At 34.0% G+C, this 15,475-nt stretch overlaps 3 protein-coding genes across 12 annotated transcripts; 1 reads left to right on the top strand and 2 right to left on the bottom strand.

Annotated features, from left to right (window-relative positions):
• Nucleotides 1-478: 478 nt before the first annotated feature.
• Nucleotides 479-6,065, bottom strand: LOC122591045 (zinc finger RNA-binding protein-like). Its single transcript, XM_043763236.1, has 2 exons — nucleotides 5,480-6,065; nucleotides 479-1,979 (listed from the first exon to the last, which is right to left on the bottom strand). The coding sequence occupies exons 1-2, from the start codon at nucleotides 6,029-6,031 to the stop codon at nucleotides 678-680; spliced, it is 1,854 nt and encodes a 617-aa protein (XP_043619171.1). The 5' UTR covers nucleotides 6,032-6,065; the 3' UTR covers nucleotides 479-677.
• Nucleotides 6,066-6,272: 207 nt separating this feature from the next.
• On the top strand, nucleotides 6,273-8,925 carry LOC122592561. Of its 10 annotated transcripts, XR_006322732.1 has the most exons (7): nucleotides 6,274-6,592; nucleotides 6,769-7,438; nucleotides 7,517-7,572; nucleotides 7,824-7,887; nucleotides 8,070-8,162; nucleotides 8,364-8,516; nucleotides 8,766-8,925. XR_006322732.1 is itself a non-coding variant. In XM_043764821.1 (6 exons), exons 2-6 carry the CDS (start codon nucleotides 7,370-7,372, stop codon nucleotides 8,769-8,771), a joined length of 288 nt encoding a protein of 95 aa, XP_043620756.1. In that variant the 5' UTR covers nucleotides 6,276-6,592; nucleotides 6,769-7,369; the 3' UTR covers nucleotides 8,772-8,925. The 10 variants fall into 10 exon arrangements, 2 of the variants coding, with proteins under 2 accessions (XP_043620756.1, XP_043620755.1); XR_006322738.1 differs by having other exon boundaries at nucleotides 6,273-6,592; nucleotides 7,829-7,887; nucleotides 8,070-8,516; XR_006322734.1 differs by having other exon boundaries at nucleotides 6,275-6,592; nucleotides 7,807-7,887; nucleotides 8,070-8,516.
• A 3,909-nt stretch (nucleotides 8,926-12,834) lies between these two features.
• LOC122594616 (zinc finger protein ZAT9-like) lies at nucleotides 12,835-13,630 on the bottom strand. The gene has a single exon (XM_043767052.1). It carries the CDS (start codon nucleotides 13,608-13,610, stop codon nucleotides 12,897-12,899), a length of 714 nt encoding a protein of 237 aa, XP_043622987.1. The 5' UTR covers nucleotides 13,611-13,630; the 3' UTR covers nucleotides 12,835-12,896.
• Nucleotides 13,631-15,475: the final 1,845 nt, after the last annotated feature.

Here is a 15,475-nt window from a genome sequence, read left to right as displayed (position 1 = left end):
ATCATCAAATCAATTGTTAGGTTTAAATGTTTAATGTCTGAAAGAGGGTCTTTGTCTACTAAAACGAACATAATACCCACACGTTGCGGCGGAATTTTGTTTTAAGAATGAGATAGATTCAGGGGTAGTTTAGTCCAACTGTAGAGATGGGTATAGAAAGATGTATTAAGGCCGGTGAGGGGCATTATGTGATTTTTGATATATATGGATATATGATTGAATAGCCAATCCGAATGAACCGTGGTTGAACATGTAATGATACCATATGAGAGGTGCAAGAACGGATGAGAAGAGTAACAATCATGTGATATACCCGAGATTGGGTTTGGAATTGCCTTGTAAACTTAAAAGACTAGAAAGTGTAGAATATGCAATGAAAGACATGACCACACATGTACAATGAGTTTCAGAAGCCTGGTGCTTGTTTTAAAACTTTAACTGGATGTTCAGTGAGCCACTAACCACAATAAAAAACTGATTTATAAAAAAGGAAATTTACTTAATACTGAAACCATAGAATAGAACACTATGATATTGTCAATGTCAAAACTCAAAAGTATTCAAATTCAAGACTACTGTATCTTGATACATCTAGCCAGAGAAAACAGCCCGGTGAAATAAAATCTTTAAGCTACTTGAATGCAAAACCCCACATAATATAATAAACCAATCCCTCGCTAGTTTGGTTCAGCAGCATTTGGGTCAACCTGCTCGGTATTGGTCTCAGGCTCCATTTGATCTTCGGTCTTGCTCTCGGGCTCCATTTGATTTTCGCTTTTGCTCTCGGGATCCATTTGATCTTCGGTTTTGCTCTCAGGCTCCATTTGATCTTCAGTCTTTACCTCAGGCTCAACTTGATCGTCAGTCTTCATATCAGGCTCAACTTGATCTTCAGTCTTTGTATCAGGCTCAACTTGATCTTCAGTCTTCGTATCAGGCTCAACTTGATCTTCAGTCTTCATATCGGGCTCCACTTGATCTTCAGTCTTAATCACGGACTCCGTTTGATCTTCGGTCTTCGACTCAGGCTCATTCACAGGTTTCATGTGGTTATCACCCGCCTCCTGGCTTGCACCTCGGGGCGGACCATATGGTTCCAAACGCGGACCATGTACTGATCCAGGGCCTCGTGGATAATAACCAGGCCCAGTTTGAGGTAAGTATGGTTGCAGCAGTTGAAGAACTTGTGGATCAAGTCCTCCGTATGCATAGGATGTTGAAGCACTCTGAGCAAGTGCTTGAAGAAGCACAGGATACAATGCTGCTTCTAATGCTGGGTAAAGTGCTTGTAGGGCCACTTGTCCAAGTTGTTGTTCCTGAAACCGTTGAAGATTGAAAGAATGTTTTCTACCTTTCAAATGAGCATCAAAAACAGGTGCTGATTCACATTTCACATCACAAAGTTCACAAATAAAGGGTACAGGTTCTTTTTCTCTTGGTTTCTTGACGGGTTCAGCAGAGTTCCTTTCTTCGTCTATCATCTTTCGCTTTAAACTATTTTCTGGTTCTTCGGACAGAACCGCTTGAGATTCATCAGCTTTGACTTCTGGTATCTCAGTTGGAGCAGCGGAAGCATCCAGCGTCCGAGGTTCAAGTGTTTGGCCTGCTGCAAGTCTCTTCAAGTCTTCTTGTATTTCCAAGTTCTTTTTATGTTTTTTCCCGTTCTTATGATTATCAAGAACCTCTTGAGTGTTGCAATCAACTCGACACAGTTCGCACCATGCCAAAAACTGAGGTTTTTGCTGCGGTTTTGGTTGACTAATACTAGTTCTCCCACCGCGTCCTCCCACACGTCCACCAAATCCACGGCCTCCACTGACACGGCCTCCGCTACCACGTCCCGGGGCGCTACCACGTCCTCCACTAGTGCCACGTCCTCCACTGGTACCGCGTCCCCTTCCACGGATAGACGAAGCACCTCCTCTAAAGCCTCTACCCCCACCTCTGCTAGGACCACTATATTGACTACCTTGCTCGTTCTGCAATATATCAAAATGATCTCAAGTACACAGCTCTTACAAGACAAGAAATTACTATTCAGAAAACTTAATAGAAGCATAAAGGTAAAGAACATTCACAGAGGAGGATCACAAGTCCCAAGCGTAATTATTGCATGAAGACAATAGTCGTAATACCTCAAGCTTAAAGCTATAGACTAGCCAAATAACTTTGTATCAACTTAAACCTATGATAAAGTTATTACTAGCCTATATCTTAAGGCTTATAAGGTATTCGAATTTCTCATTATCAATGTGAACTTGGGTCCCACAAACTTATCCAGCTTATCCAATGTGGGACATTAAGAGGTGTCAGTAGGGTGAATATCACCATAAAAGAAAGAAGAAAGAAAAATCTTATGCACTTCAAACTTGGGCATCAGAATTAGGATGTGTGCGTTAAAGCACACACCGTCATTTAAGATTAATGGCACTGACTTTTAAAGTTAAGTAAACTACATTTCAAATGCAAGAAAAAAAAACAGGTTCTGTTACGGATATAAAACTAACCTTTTTTAAGTTTTGTATGGTACTTGTTACAAAGTTTACTTTTAGTTACAGCATTATGCTACCCTTTATGTTGTAATGAACCGATATCAATTTTGAAGTTGAAATGTAGTAGCGCTACCTTGAAAATTAAACTGTGCCCTTTTTAGATAATAAAGAGAGTAATAATAATTTCTATCGTTACCATTATGATATACATTTCACATTTCTAAGCAACCTTGGATTAACATTTGTCCGTTTTCAAGAACTAAGAACCACGAAGAAAAGAAACCATGAAAATCAGGCGGATCCATCTCCCACAACAAAGAAACTGCTGCCAGAAGCTACAACCTACGAGAGATGAAGTATGCCTCAAGAATCTTGAATATAAATCCTGAAGAAAGGTTCATCAACCAACATCCAAACGAGAAAAGACAGTTTTCTAATGATACCATTTAAGGTAAAGATTGTTGAATTACCCTTTAGAAGGAGAACCTTGACACTCCACCCCTCCCACCATCTAACGTCCAAACGAGAAAAGACAGTTTTCTAATGATACCATTTAAGGTAAAGATTGTTGAATGACCGTTTAGAATGAGAACCTCGACACCCCACCCTCCCACCAGAAACGCCACATGTAAGTGACATGTGGCCCACCGCCAAGGTTCAGCAGCAGAGGTGGTCAAATGGCTAATTGGGTAACGGGCCAAACATGTTTGTTTGAATATCAGTTGTTTGACCCGTTAGAGATAAAGCATAACCAGAATCAACCCATTCAAAAGTATATGGGTTGATAATGCCCCCTTCCATTTAGCAATAATGAACAAGCTCAGCATGACCATAAGCTTGGTTCATTCACCTAGTATCTTGGATCGGGAAAGAAGACGTAATAAACAAAGGGTTGCCCACAGCAACTATAAAGCAACCAATATAATATAAGTTCATATGTATTGCAATTAGGGTTATTTTATAAACTTGTCTCATGGGATGATAGCAATTCATCACATGGTTGCTTTAAGGTTTTGTGACCAGTTATACAAAAGCAGTCTCAGAGCAATAAACTTATGTAGTTATTAGTTTTTAAAGATTTGATTATGTAAACGTAATTCAAAATATTTGCAATTAATTGTAAATTTTATCCCCCTATACATTTCATGGCTCCTCTGGCCTAGAGAAGCCACATCTTCATTTCCCCTTAACCTGTTCTATAAAATAAAAAACATTATGTACCATTTCCATTAGTCAAAACCTGCAAAATCTTCAATCAAGCTGAGAGCTTTTGGCTAATCATTTCTGCAGAGGGGAAAAACAACTTTTAAGTAAAAGTAGTGGGCATTCTAGATTTAAACCGTACAACCGAAGCCATTACAATGGCTGATTTTATACTCAAGCTTGAGCCTGTGAGAATTTTCTGTTCTAATGGTCTGGCTCGAGCTCGGCTTCTATGAAAGTGCATGGTGTCCAGCTTAGCTGATAGTTCTGGGGATTATACTATTCACATCAGTATTTGAAGAACAGTTTATCAACTGATGTGAAGATTTACCACTAAATCAACTCTTAAAATAATGTAACACGACCTTTAAAAATCCTCGATTTATACCATATCCCTGAAATTTGGATGTGTGTTAAAAAGTAGATGTGACTTTTACAGGTTGTAGAAGGTGTCAAGATAATACTTAGATGTACTTAATATGCTTGAACACGTAATTATCATATAATCAGTAATTCGAGTGTTAATACAGCTTATAATTATTATAAGTATATATATTCTCGTGAAAAAAGGAGTTAAGCCTCGTGGATGGGAGTAGAAGTCACTCAAACCATGTTTATAAGAAAGTATAATTGTAGAGCTTTATTTTAACGTTTGATAGTCATTGAGTTTTGTTTCAGCTGGTATGGATCCAAAAACATAAAAATGATTACTATTACTAGTAAAGTAGCAATAATCAAATAATCAGTTTCAAAATGCATCCAAGAACCCCCTTACTTGTGAAACTTAAACGATTAAACAATGTAAGCAACATTAAATCCTTATAGCTCTACTTATCCTCCTCATAACAAGATGATGAAACATGGACGAGAAAAAGTGTAAGAAAGAGAAATACTTAGAGTTGCAAAATCTTGTTATTAAGAGACTAAGTAGAAGGAACCGCTACAAGAATTTATCAATGATTTTTCACAAATAATAGATCCAAAGTCAGATATCTTAAACACATTTGTACCGTGGTAAATGCAGTCAATTGATGCTTATGGTTTCTTCAAATCTAGGTAAGGAAGCATACTGTCACAACATTCAAGCATATAATAAGCACAAGCTAAATATATTCTATATACCCAAGCAATACACATATAAACATTATTTTTCTTCCAAATTCCAATCAAGCTATGTGCCATTTTATGAAATCAATACTTATAGTTAAGATTTTTTTCTAGCACAGCATATTAGAAGGCACATTTTTATGATTCGTGAAATCCAAATTTCCGCTCATTACCTAAGGGTGTGTTATATTTGCTTTGTGCATCACAAAAAATATTCTACTTATCCACTCAATACTTAACGGGTGTTTGGGAATGCGTTTGTAAAAACCGAGACTGTGTTTACAAAACCACATTTTCAAAAAGATGGTCAAAACCTACTTCGTCAAAACTACGTTTTCTTTTCTCTATGAGGAAAGACATGAAAACTTTTTTCAATATGATTACGCAAACACTAGTTTCCGAGTTTTGGACAATAATCAGATCATGTCCCCTAAAAATACAATCCTAAACACCCTCTAATCAATCATATCTAAACAACAACCCAGTCCGCCCCAAATATGAAACCCTAATTCCTAAAAAACCCAAAATAATAAAACTATCCCATTACACAATAAATCAATATTTATAACATATAAATAGAATTAATCAGATACCCAGATATCAAAACCCTAATTCCTAGCAAACCCATATCACAAAAATACACAAAATTTAAAAAAGATGGAAACTTTTTTTAATACCAGTGGTGGATAAACAGAAGCAAGTCCATAATCACCAGCTTGAGCCTGATAATGCTGCCATGGTTGTTGACCCGGAGGAACAACCACACCCGGATCCGAATAACTTACCGGTTGTTGTTGGGCGACTTGAGGTGTCTGTGTTTGTGTTTGTGGCTGTGCATAGTAATAAGCAGCATTAGGGTCAGTCTGATAATAAGCAGCAGCATTAGGGTCAGTTTGATAATATGGATCAGTATATTGATTTGGGTCGGGTTGAACCGGAACACCAGGTGGGTGAATTGGAACATGTTCTTGTTGTTGTTGTTGTTCAGGTTGTGGTTGTTGTTGTTCAGGTGGGGCCGTTTGATAATATGATTGGGGGTCATAATATTGTTGAGATTGGTCATATTGTTGATAATATGCTGCATATTGAGATGGGTCATATGATTGTTGTTGTTGGCTATAGATATATGGATCTGATTGTATTTGTGATGATGATGATGTCGTCGTTGTTGTTGTTGTTGATGGTGTTGGTTGATAAGTTTGTGTTTGAGCGGCTGCATAAGGATCCATGGTCACAAAAAAGGGTTTGAAAATTTTTATGTGAATGAATGAATAGGTTAATATATGATTTTGCCGATATATTTGTGGGGTGGTGTTGATGTAATTTTGTTTCGACGGGAACACCTAGTGTACAACATTTGATGCTTAATGTACAAATATAAAAGATTATCTCTACTCCTTTATAAGGGAAATGATAACATCGGTTGAAAAAGAGTTGCGAAATTACTAGCATACCCTCGCTTCTCCCTTCTTCGGAATTCTCACTTCTCCCTCACGCCTGTTTCTTCTCCATTCTTTGAAATTCTCCCAGTAAAGACAGAACACAGAAACCAAACAAAGCATGCTCCTTTTCACTCCTTGCCCGCGTTTCAAAATTCATGTCTGCTCCTTTTATGATTGCCTCAAATCTTATGCTCCTTTCATCATCGAGACGACCTCAGGTCCCTTTTTAAATTCAAATTCAAATTTTAAATGGACCTCTCTCAAAGACTCTCCCCGCTAGCTACTTTCCTCTAGGGGTTTCGGTTTTCAAATCTAATCACCCCTCTCTGATGCTATGAGCCACTCCTGGTAATTAATCTGTTTTATATATTAGTGGTTTTAAAGATTTTGGGTTTTTCTGGTAATAGATTTTAGGGTTTTTGTTGATATTAAATATTCAGGGTTTTTTAATCATCATAAATAGATTTGTTTTATCAAAGTTTTGGGTTTCTCTTGCTGTGTTATTTACATGCTCTTATTTATAGGAATGTTACTTATTATCTTTAAATGCATGCGGGTAAGTTTCTACCAAGAATTGTGAGCAGAGCAAGTTGGCATAACCATTCACGGTGATGCTGACAAGCTTTTAAGATAATTAGGGAAGCATATGATGTACTATTCGATTCCGACAAGGTTTGTTTTTATCACTCCCACTTCCTCTAACAGGTAAAACCCTAATTTTATTTTTCATAATCAACCACACACATATCTAGCAGTATACGGTCGTCGTCGAGTTTTGATATAGATACCATTCTTTCTTTATTCTTTGGGTTCAAGTATGCATTATTATCATTTTTGTTCTTTTTAGACATATGTGTCATCGAAGAGATGTAGTTGCAAGAAAGAGGGGCAAACCAGAAAAAGAATACAGGGTTATTTTCGAATTTATTTCCATGTCTTCTTTTTCCTTTGTTTTTCTTATTTGTCATGTGGGATACTTGATCATTTCTTAGTGTATATTGGTAAGTATTTTTAAAGTTCAAATATAGGTAGTAAGTAATATGTTTTTGTCTTAAAGTTCTGCAACTCAATTAAACACTGATATGGGTTCACTCAAGGGTTATATTATTAAAAAATATTGATGATATGCAAGAGAAAGTAGCTCGAGCTTACGAGTTGGTGTATTGGGATTACTTGACTCATATCAACTTCCCAGTAAGAAAGTTTGAAAGAGGTGACTGTAGTTATTACTTCGACATATTATAATCATTTGACGTATTGTTATTTTTGTAGCTTCAAATTTCAACGTTGTTGTTGCTGCTGTTAAGGATCGAGGAAACTTTGGCTACGTAAGTCTTTTCTATATAACCTTTTTATGTTCAAATTAAATTTTATTACTTTTTGTAATTTATATACTGTATTATATTCAAAAAACATGTCATTACTTAGAATACTAATTCAGGATAAAATATCGATCATGTTTCAATGTTTATTCAATCTTAAGCAGGTTTTGAAATTTGGATTTTGAAACTAAACTCACTTAATTTCTTATCGAGTGTATTTTGGTTTTCAAAACTAAACAGATTTATGTTTAGCAAAGTGTAGGAGTTGTTGGGCATTCTCAACGACGTTATCGGTGGAAGGGATCAACCAGATTGTGCCAGGTAACCTGCTCTTGGTCTCGGAATAAGAGCTTGTAGATTTTGATACATCTTACAATTATGTCTGCATTGGAGGTCTTATCTACTATGCTTAAAGTGTACTAACATGACGCTTTTTGTTCATTTTGGCTGGTACAATTTCCTATTCATCAATGATTTTTGTTTGTTGTTGTTTCGATTTGAAGGATGAACTAATGTGGGCTGCTACATGGTTGTACCAAGCAACCAAGGATGAGTCCTACTTGAAATACGTTGTGGATAATGCTGCATCATGGGAGGTAATGGATAAAACAGAGCCTACACTTTTCGGGACTACCCCTCTTATAGGACTCTTCTCTAAGTTACATAGCATCGATTCAAAGCCTACAGCATGACCTGCCCCCCGAAGGCACAAACCAATATATGCAAGTAATGAACAAACCAAACTTAACCAATTCATGTTTGCTGATTTTGCTTCAAATGGTTGTCATGTTTCAAAGTACTCCAACATTATGGAAAATATGAGCGGAAAATTGTAAAGAAGGGACGGACAGACCAAAAAAGTCTTCTTGCTGTTTTTTTTTTGTTGCCGATGTTTTGGAGACCAAGAACAAGAACCTCATAGATGAGGCTAAGGGCCTAGATGATGTTGCGTATGTTTTTCGCTGTAGCTTTCTTTTCCGTTTGTATAGACGGGCAAAATGGGTGGGTTGGTAATGGATCAAACAGGAAAAAAGGCGATAATAAGGTTTTGGGGTTGGCTCAATGTGATCTGGCCTGGCATGTCTAGACTCTAGACTCTTACCCAACATATGTTTTTCTTTATTTTGAACGGCCCAACACATGTTTTTCAAGTTATAGCTTTTGGCTTTGCCAATATTAATGATTACTTTTATTAACAGGAATGAATATTGAAGTAAGCCTTTCAAGGTTGATGATGTTGGGGTCAGATCTTTTAAATGAACTCATGATCATGTTTCATGCTGCATATTAATATATTATTAAGGTGAACTTATTTTAAACCCATTTTGGACTTTGTGTTATCTAGCTTTGTTTATGCCATCGACTGTTTATGTCATGACCCATAATCATGAAACCGTTATCCAATTTATTGCTTCAAAAGCATATAGAGTATGTTGGATGGTATTTACAAATTATCCTTAATAATGGCGGAGTTTTGCATGAGTTATACTGTACTAAATTGAAAGTTATGCAAACAAATCTATGAATCACATTTGTTGGATCCTGGTAATTTTTTTTCAATATTGGCCGTTATTAAAGCAACATTATCCATCATAGTATCTTGTTTAGTTAATTGCTCGCTTATGTTGTTTTGGGTAATCATGACATGAGACGCCTGTCAATGGTATTCGCTGCAACATGTGGGTACCATGCTAGTACTACAAGAAAATTATAAAAGTTAAATACACGTTTAATGAATTAAGAACAAAAAATAGTTGGAAAACATGTTAAGGATTTTTATTGTCTTTATAAAACTCATGTTCGGTCAAATAGATAATTTGTCTGTGATCATTCAATAGCAAATTTTTTTGTGTTTACCTTAGTTCGTTTATAACTATGCACTCTTTTTAACTATTTCCAGTAGAACCTTTATAAATTAATACTCAATAAATTAATAATCTTGATAAAATTAATAATTTGTCTGGTCCTAAGTTGGAGTAGTATAAAATTGATCACCAATCAATAAAATAACAAGATAATAATTTTTTTGAAACCCTAATGTAAATATATAGGTTCCATCAAAATATAAATTAATAATTATTTAAATATTCTAATACTTTTTAATCTAAAATGCATCTACATTCCCTTTGTTGTTTTTTTTTTACTTCAAATCCATGTTGAATATGTATATAACTTAAAATTTTTCCATTACACTTAAAAGTTGAGACATTGTCTTATCGTATAGCAACAAAAAGTTGTGAAAAGTTGTTGTCGCTGCTTGCAATGCTTTTTTCCGAGTGACCTATTTCAAAACTATTGTATCATCCTCAACTAAATTTTGAACAGTATCCGTCACAATTTCTTCAATGTTTTAAACCTCATAACATTCATTATTTTCACGAAGATAATCTCGCAATTCATTCACATTCGTTTTGTGCTTTTAATGAATACCCGTAATCAAACTCTCAAGCTACGAATGTCTTTTCCAGAGTTTACGTCGTTTAAATTACTTGAGCCTGTTGGATTCATCGAACGAATTTTACTGTGTCAAAATCAATTTGCTATGGACTCTTGTTTCATTTAATGTGTGAATGTACATAAGACATGAAAATTTTGAAGGAATACATAAAACTCTTTAAATTAATAATTTATTAATTTATCGATATAATAATATATCGCTAAGTTAATAAAATATCATGGTTCCAACATTATTAATTTATATAGGTTTTACTGTATATGATCTTTTAGATCATAGATGTTTTATATTATCAAATTTATATTGTATTGTTTTTCCTTAGATATTAGTTAATTTGTTTTTTTTTTTCTTCAATTCGTTCGTGTCTATAAGTTTATCTGGTAAAACTACTGAACCTGATGTAAGTTTTAGATTTCAAAATTTTAAGGCTCCCTTGTATACACATGTGTGAAAAGTTGGAGTTTAGTTTTAAAGGTTTTTTATGAAATAAGCGAGAAATGTATCGAAGTTTAAATATACTCGGGTATGAGTTGTGTTAATTGTTAGGCCTTTAATGAACACAATTCTATGTTCAACTATACGTTTGTCAATAGTTTATTAATTTCAACCAATGAATATAAATAAGGTGTCATTCATGTTCGTTCAATTTGAATACAGTCTTACAAGTTGGTATTGTTAAGTTTTGCCCGACTCATGCTAGATGGGTGATCCATACCTACACAAAAGAATATCAAATTGAAATGATATGATGGATGTTTTACTGTTTTTGTTCATACAATAACAAGAGTGCATGAGTGTGTCCACACATTATAAAAGTACATCGTTTAATACTAACACTCAAATATCTATAGCCAACTTCATCTAAAATGTTTATTTTATATAACAACAACAACAAAACACAATCTCTTATCTAAAATATTTATTTTATGTCTAGAATTTTTTTTTTTCCCGGTTGTATTGATGGTAAAAAAGAAAGGCAAGAAAATGAGACTCCAAAAAAGGTTTGATGTCACGTGCAATAGTCATTTTCTCACGCTTTAAGAGGGTCTTTGTAGGCTACATGAACCCCCCACCCCACAAAGGGCAAAACAATGTGAAGTACAGGAAGGAACTTTCATAAAACAACGCAAGTGTCTATAAAATTAGTTGTTACCAATGTCTATCTTTGCAGACATGCTTGAGACATACACTCCCAATGAAATTGCCTGTCTGTGCAAAAAACAAACGGAACGAAACCTTCCTAATTTCTAAACCTTCCTAAGAGTTTAGGTACTTACCTTTCATTAAAAAAAATGCACCCAAAAATTTACATCTTATACTTTCATAGATGATGAGGATGATATATTACTTTTTTATATCATAAAGTTGGAGTGTTACACCATTGAAGCACAACCGCAAAGTTCACAAATCACAATCGATAATCCACGATTGTAGTAGGCATGGATTGAAAAGCCAATAATCTACTATATATATATATATATATATATATCCTCAACTAGCACGGATGTCCTTATACTTGCATATATAAATCATCTACTTTATATTATGTACAGACTCTATCACAAATAGATATATAGAACTCTCGGTTAATCACATATTCGTCAGAAATATAAGTGAGCACCCCTCCAGCAACCGCCGCCATAACGACTTATCCAATCCATCATGTAGTTAAGTGTGCAATAAACTGGGATATACTATAAGGCCTATGATAGTCTAGCTATAGAGATTCATGCAAAAAAATATAACCAAATACATCAATGAAAATAAGCACAAGCAACAATCATAATCAAGTACTCGGCATGAAATATCCCATATGGTGATCTCTCATGAAATTTCAATATGCATATATGGCAATTAACGCAACGGGAGTTATGGAGGATCTCATTCATCATCTGCATACCCAATTCACACTTGCAATTCTCATCTCCTTTGAGTCATTAAGTTACCCCATACCGTTTCCATTGAGGATCTCTGGGCTTCAGGTAATCGGGCCGGGATATTGTATCTAACTAAGAACAATTCACTTATATAAAGTTGCTACACATATATACTTTTGGAGTATAAGCTAACCAATAGAATGTGAAATTACTTGATCTTAAATAGAAAATGATATTGTGCCTTTTTAAAGAGCATGAGTAAGAGTCTAACCCTTAACTTTTTCTTCAAAAACAAAAATATTACACTTCATCTAAGCCTTGCTTGTCCAATAACTCTCTAAAGTATGCAACTTATGTAAGTTTAATTAGGTGAATTTTATAAACAAAGTAAATCAAAATATACTTCATCAATAAAGATACAACAGAAGTTTGCATCTTATCAACCTGAATTTCTTTTACACCTAGCTAATTCAATTCTTTAATTTAAACTTCATTAGTTCACCTGCATAACTATAACGTCAATCATAATAGTCGCTCTCAGCTCACTTAAACACTTAAAACCGACTTAGCTTATATACACATTCTAAGTAACACCTCACTAAATAAGGGAAAACTAGACGCCTAGACCTATGTACATAACGAAGTTAACATAAATTTAAGAAGAGAATTTCAACTTTGGAAAAAGGAATTCATCATTAATGTACGTAAAGCTAAACAGTAAAAATAGAAAAGTAAAACTAGACATATAACGAAAAACAAGAAGTCAAAACTAGAATTCTCCATTAATCACATCTCTTGACATAAAGTTGTAACAGTACCAAATAAACAAAATTTAACTTGAGTACTTCGTCAAATAACTCTGAAATAAGTCGATAACTGTCACAAAATACTTAAATAAATTCCATTAAACTTTAATCCAAAATTTAATACCCCAAATTTGACTAGTATTTCCTTAAAAAAATAAAAAAATATTACCTTCAATATATCATCTTTTTTCACTAATGGGCTTTCACAAATTCACCATCTGAAACAGTAGAAACTTCAATTTGATCAACTTCATCATCATCATCGTCAGTTGGGGCAGGTAAATTAAGATCAATAAACATATTTCTATGTTTTACAACTGTGGTGCCATGTGTTCTTTTATGACCACCAAGTGCTTGCCCAGAACTAAACACTTTAAAACAAACAGGACATATATGGACTTTATCTTTATTTGATGAAACATTTTGTGCTAATTTATGAACCACTTTGTATTTTTTGTGATTTGCTCTATGTCCACCAAGGGCTTGATATGAATTAAAAACCTTGTTACATGTTTCGCATTCGTAATTCATTCTGGCCCGAATTCGGTTGGAGTTGGTAAATTCTTGATGATCAGATTCTGATTCGGGTTGATCTGCAGGCTCATCATCAGCCCATTTGTCTCTTGATAACATCATCAAACAAAATGCTACATCTTCTTCTGGTGAAGTATTGGAAACTGACTGATTAAAATGTTGTACTTCATTGAACCATGAAGTTTCGGGCTTTCTGGCCCGTTTCGATCGTCTTCTTGTTGGGTTTTTTGATGACCCGGTTTCGCTTTCTGGGGAAGAAAGTGGTGGTGATGGGTTGACGTACAGAGGAAGCATGTGGGATCTCATGTGACCACCTAAAGCTCTGCCATTTGCAAACTTCTTTAAGCATACTTTGCATTTGTGTTTCTCCATTTTGTAGAGTTTTCTTTGTTTCTCACTCTATAAGTATAGGTTTCTCTCACTAAAAGTAGTATATGTGAATGTGAGTTATGGGATTTTTGTATGAAGTTTCAAGTAAAGAGAGTGTGTTGAAACTTAATTAGGAGTAGGTGACAAGCATCCCTTTACCAAGAGTGATGTACAATATTACGAAATTTAATATTAATATTAATTACAAAATTCCAAGTGAACTTGTTTTAATACTTTAGATAATAAATATATTTCTTCCATTGAAAGCTTTTATTTTATTTGGATGTTGAGAGTTAGTATAGCTTTTCCAAACTTCTAAATACATACTTAAGATAAATTTTTACGTATTTTGGTTTTGTTAATCTAATCTAACTATATATTAAACTATAGTTGTAATGACTAATTGACTACGTATTAGCGAAAATTGAGTATTTACGTATTTGGTTCTAGAACGAGTTTGAAGAAACAACGAATTCGACATGGAGAACTAAAAATCAAAATACATTTCTGCTTAACATTTTAATCATCTAATACGAATGTTAATATATAATATTTAAAGGTATAAATAGTATATAAAATATACATTACACATATATGTATGTACCAAAATTTAAAAATTCAAGCCTCAAAAAAATTAGATCTCGTATTTTGTTCATTTTGTCTTATGCCTAAGCCCTATGCTAGAATGAATGTTAATGAAATTATGTTGTTTTTATTCGTCATCACAAGTATATATGCATTTGACTGAGACCAGGGTTCTAGTCTGAGCAGACGAGGTTTTACCTCCAATTTAACGTCGCGTCTTCTATAGCATTTAAATTAGTGGGTTTTCCCTCCCTTATGGTCCCTGACTTCGTGTGGATCGATCGCTAGTGACTATCTGTCCGTATGGATGTAACGACTAGTCGCCCCGTAAGACGAACGTTAAAATAATAATAATAATAATACAAGTATGCCTTTCTTTTAAAAATATATATATAAAAATTATATTTATCTTTTATATTTTTTTTGAAAAGTCAAATTATTATATTTATATGTTTCTAGAATAAAACTTGGCTAAACATGCATCGCATTTATGTGCATTTACTAACCAAATATTTTTCTGTTATGTACATGTAATAAATCAAATATCATATTTACTCAAGGGGGTATCTTTTTTCACTTGAAAATAAATATCAATATATACATCTTCTTGTGAATCATATATTCATATCTGACTCTAAGTAAACTTTTTTATTCTGAAAATACATTGCAATTATTCAAGCGGAAAACAACATTTTATATTTTTCATAAAGTCACAATATCTATTTCTTAGAAACATAATATTGTACACAATCTCTCTCCTTAATAAAGCAAGGTTCCTAACTCTAATGACTTTTAAAAATCTGCCAGGTGGCAACTTAACACTTTCTTTAGCCTAATTCCCGTCTAGTAATGTTCAAAAAAAAATTCCCGTCTAACGTCAATCAAATAAAATAAATCAAACAGAAAAAAAAAAAAAACTTATATACAACATTACAACCAATAACCATGGCCATGAATCAAATTTATTAAAATCTTTTTGTTCTGTACTTATTCTCTCACACACCCTCAACCCAAAAAAATAAGATGAAGATTAAAGGTGATGCATCAAATAAATTTCTAACAACTTTAGGTTTTCAAGGTATTTTTAATGGATAACTTTCATTATTAATTTTAGGGTATTTTAAGGTTTTTCTTAATTTTAGGTTTTCGATTCTCTTTAACATATAGTCTTATATTTTCAAGTCCGATTTTGACCAGGATGTGATTCACTTTTGGTCGGAAGGAATATGGCCGTATGCTCTATCAATACCTACTAAAAAATCAGGTATCTCTAATTTTCAATT

This window comes from Erigeron canadensis, chromosome 3, assembly GCF_010389155.1.
Source record: "Erigeron canadensis isolate Cc75 chromosome 3, C_canadensis_v1, whole genome shotgun sequence".
Lineage (NCBI taxonomy): Eukaryota > Viridiplantae > Streptophyta > Magnoliopsida > Asterales > Asteraceae > Erigeron > Erigeron canadensis.
The sequence above is the reverse complement of the archived record's forward strand: the minus strand, read 5'-3'. Positions and strand labels throughout refer to the sequence as shown.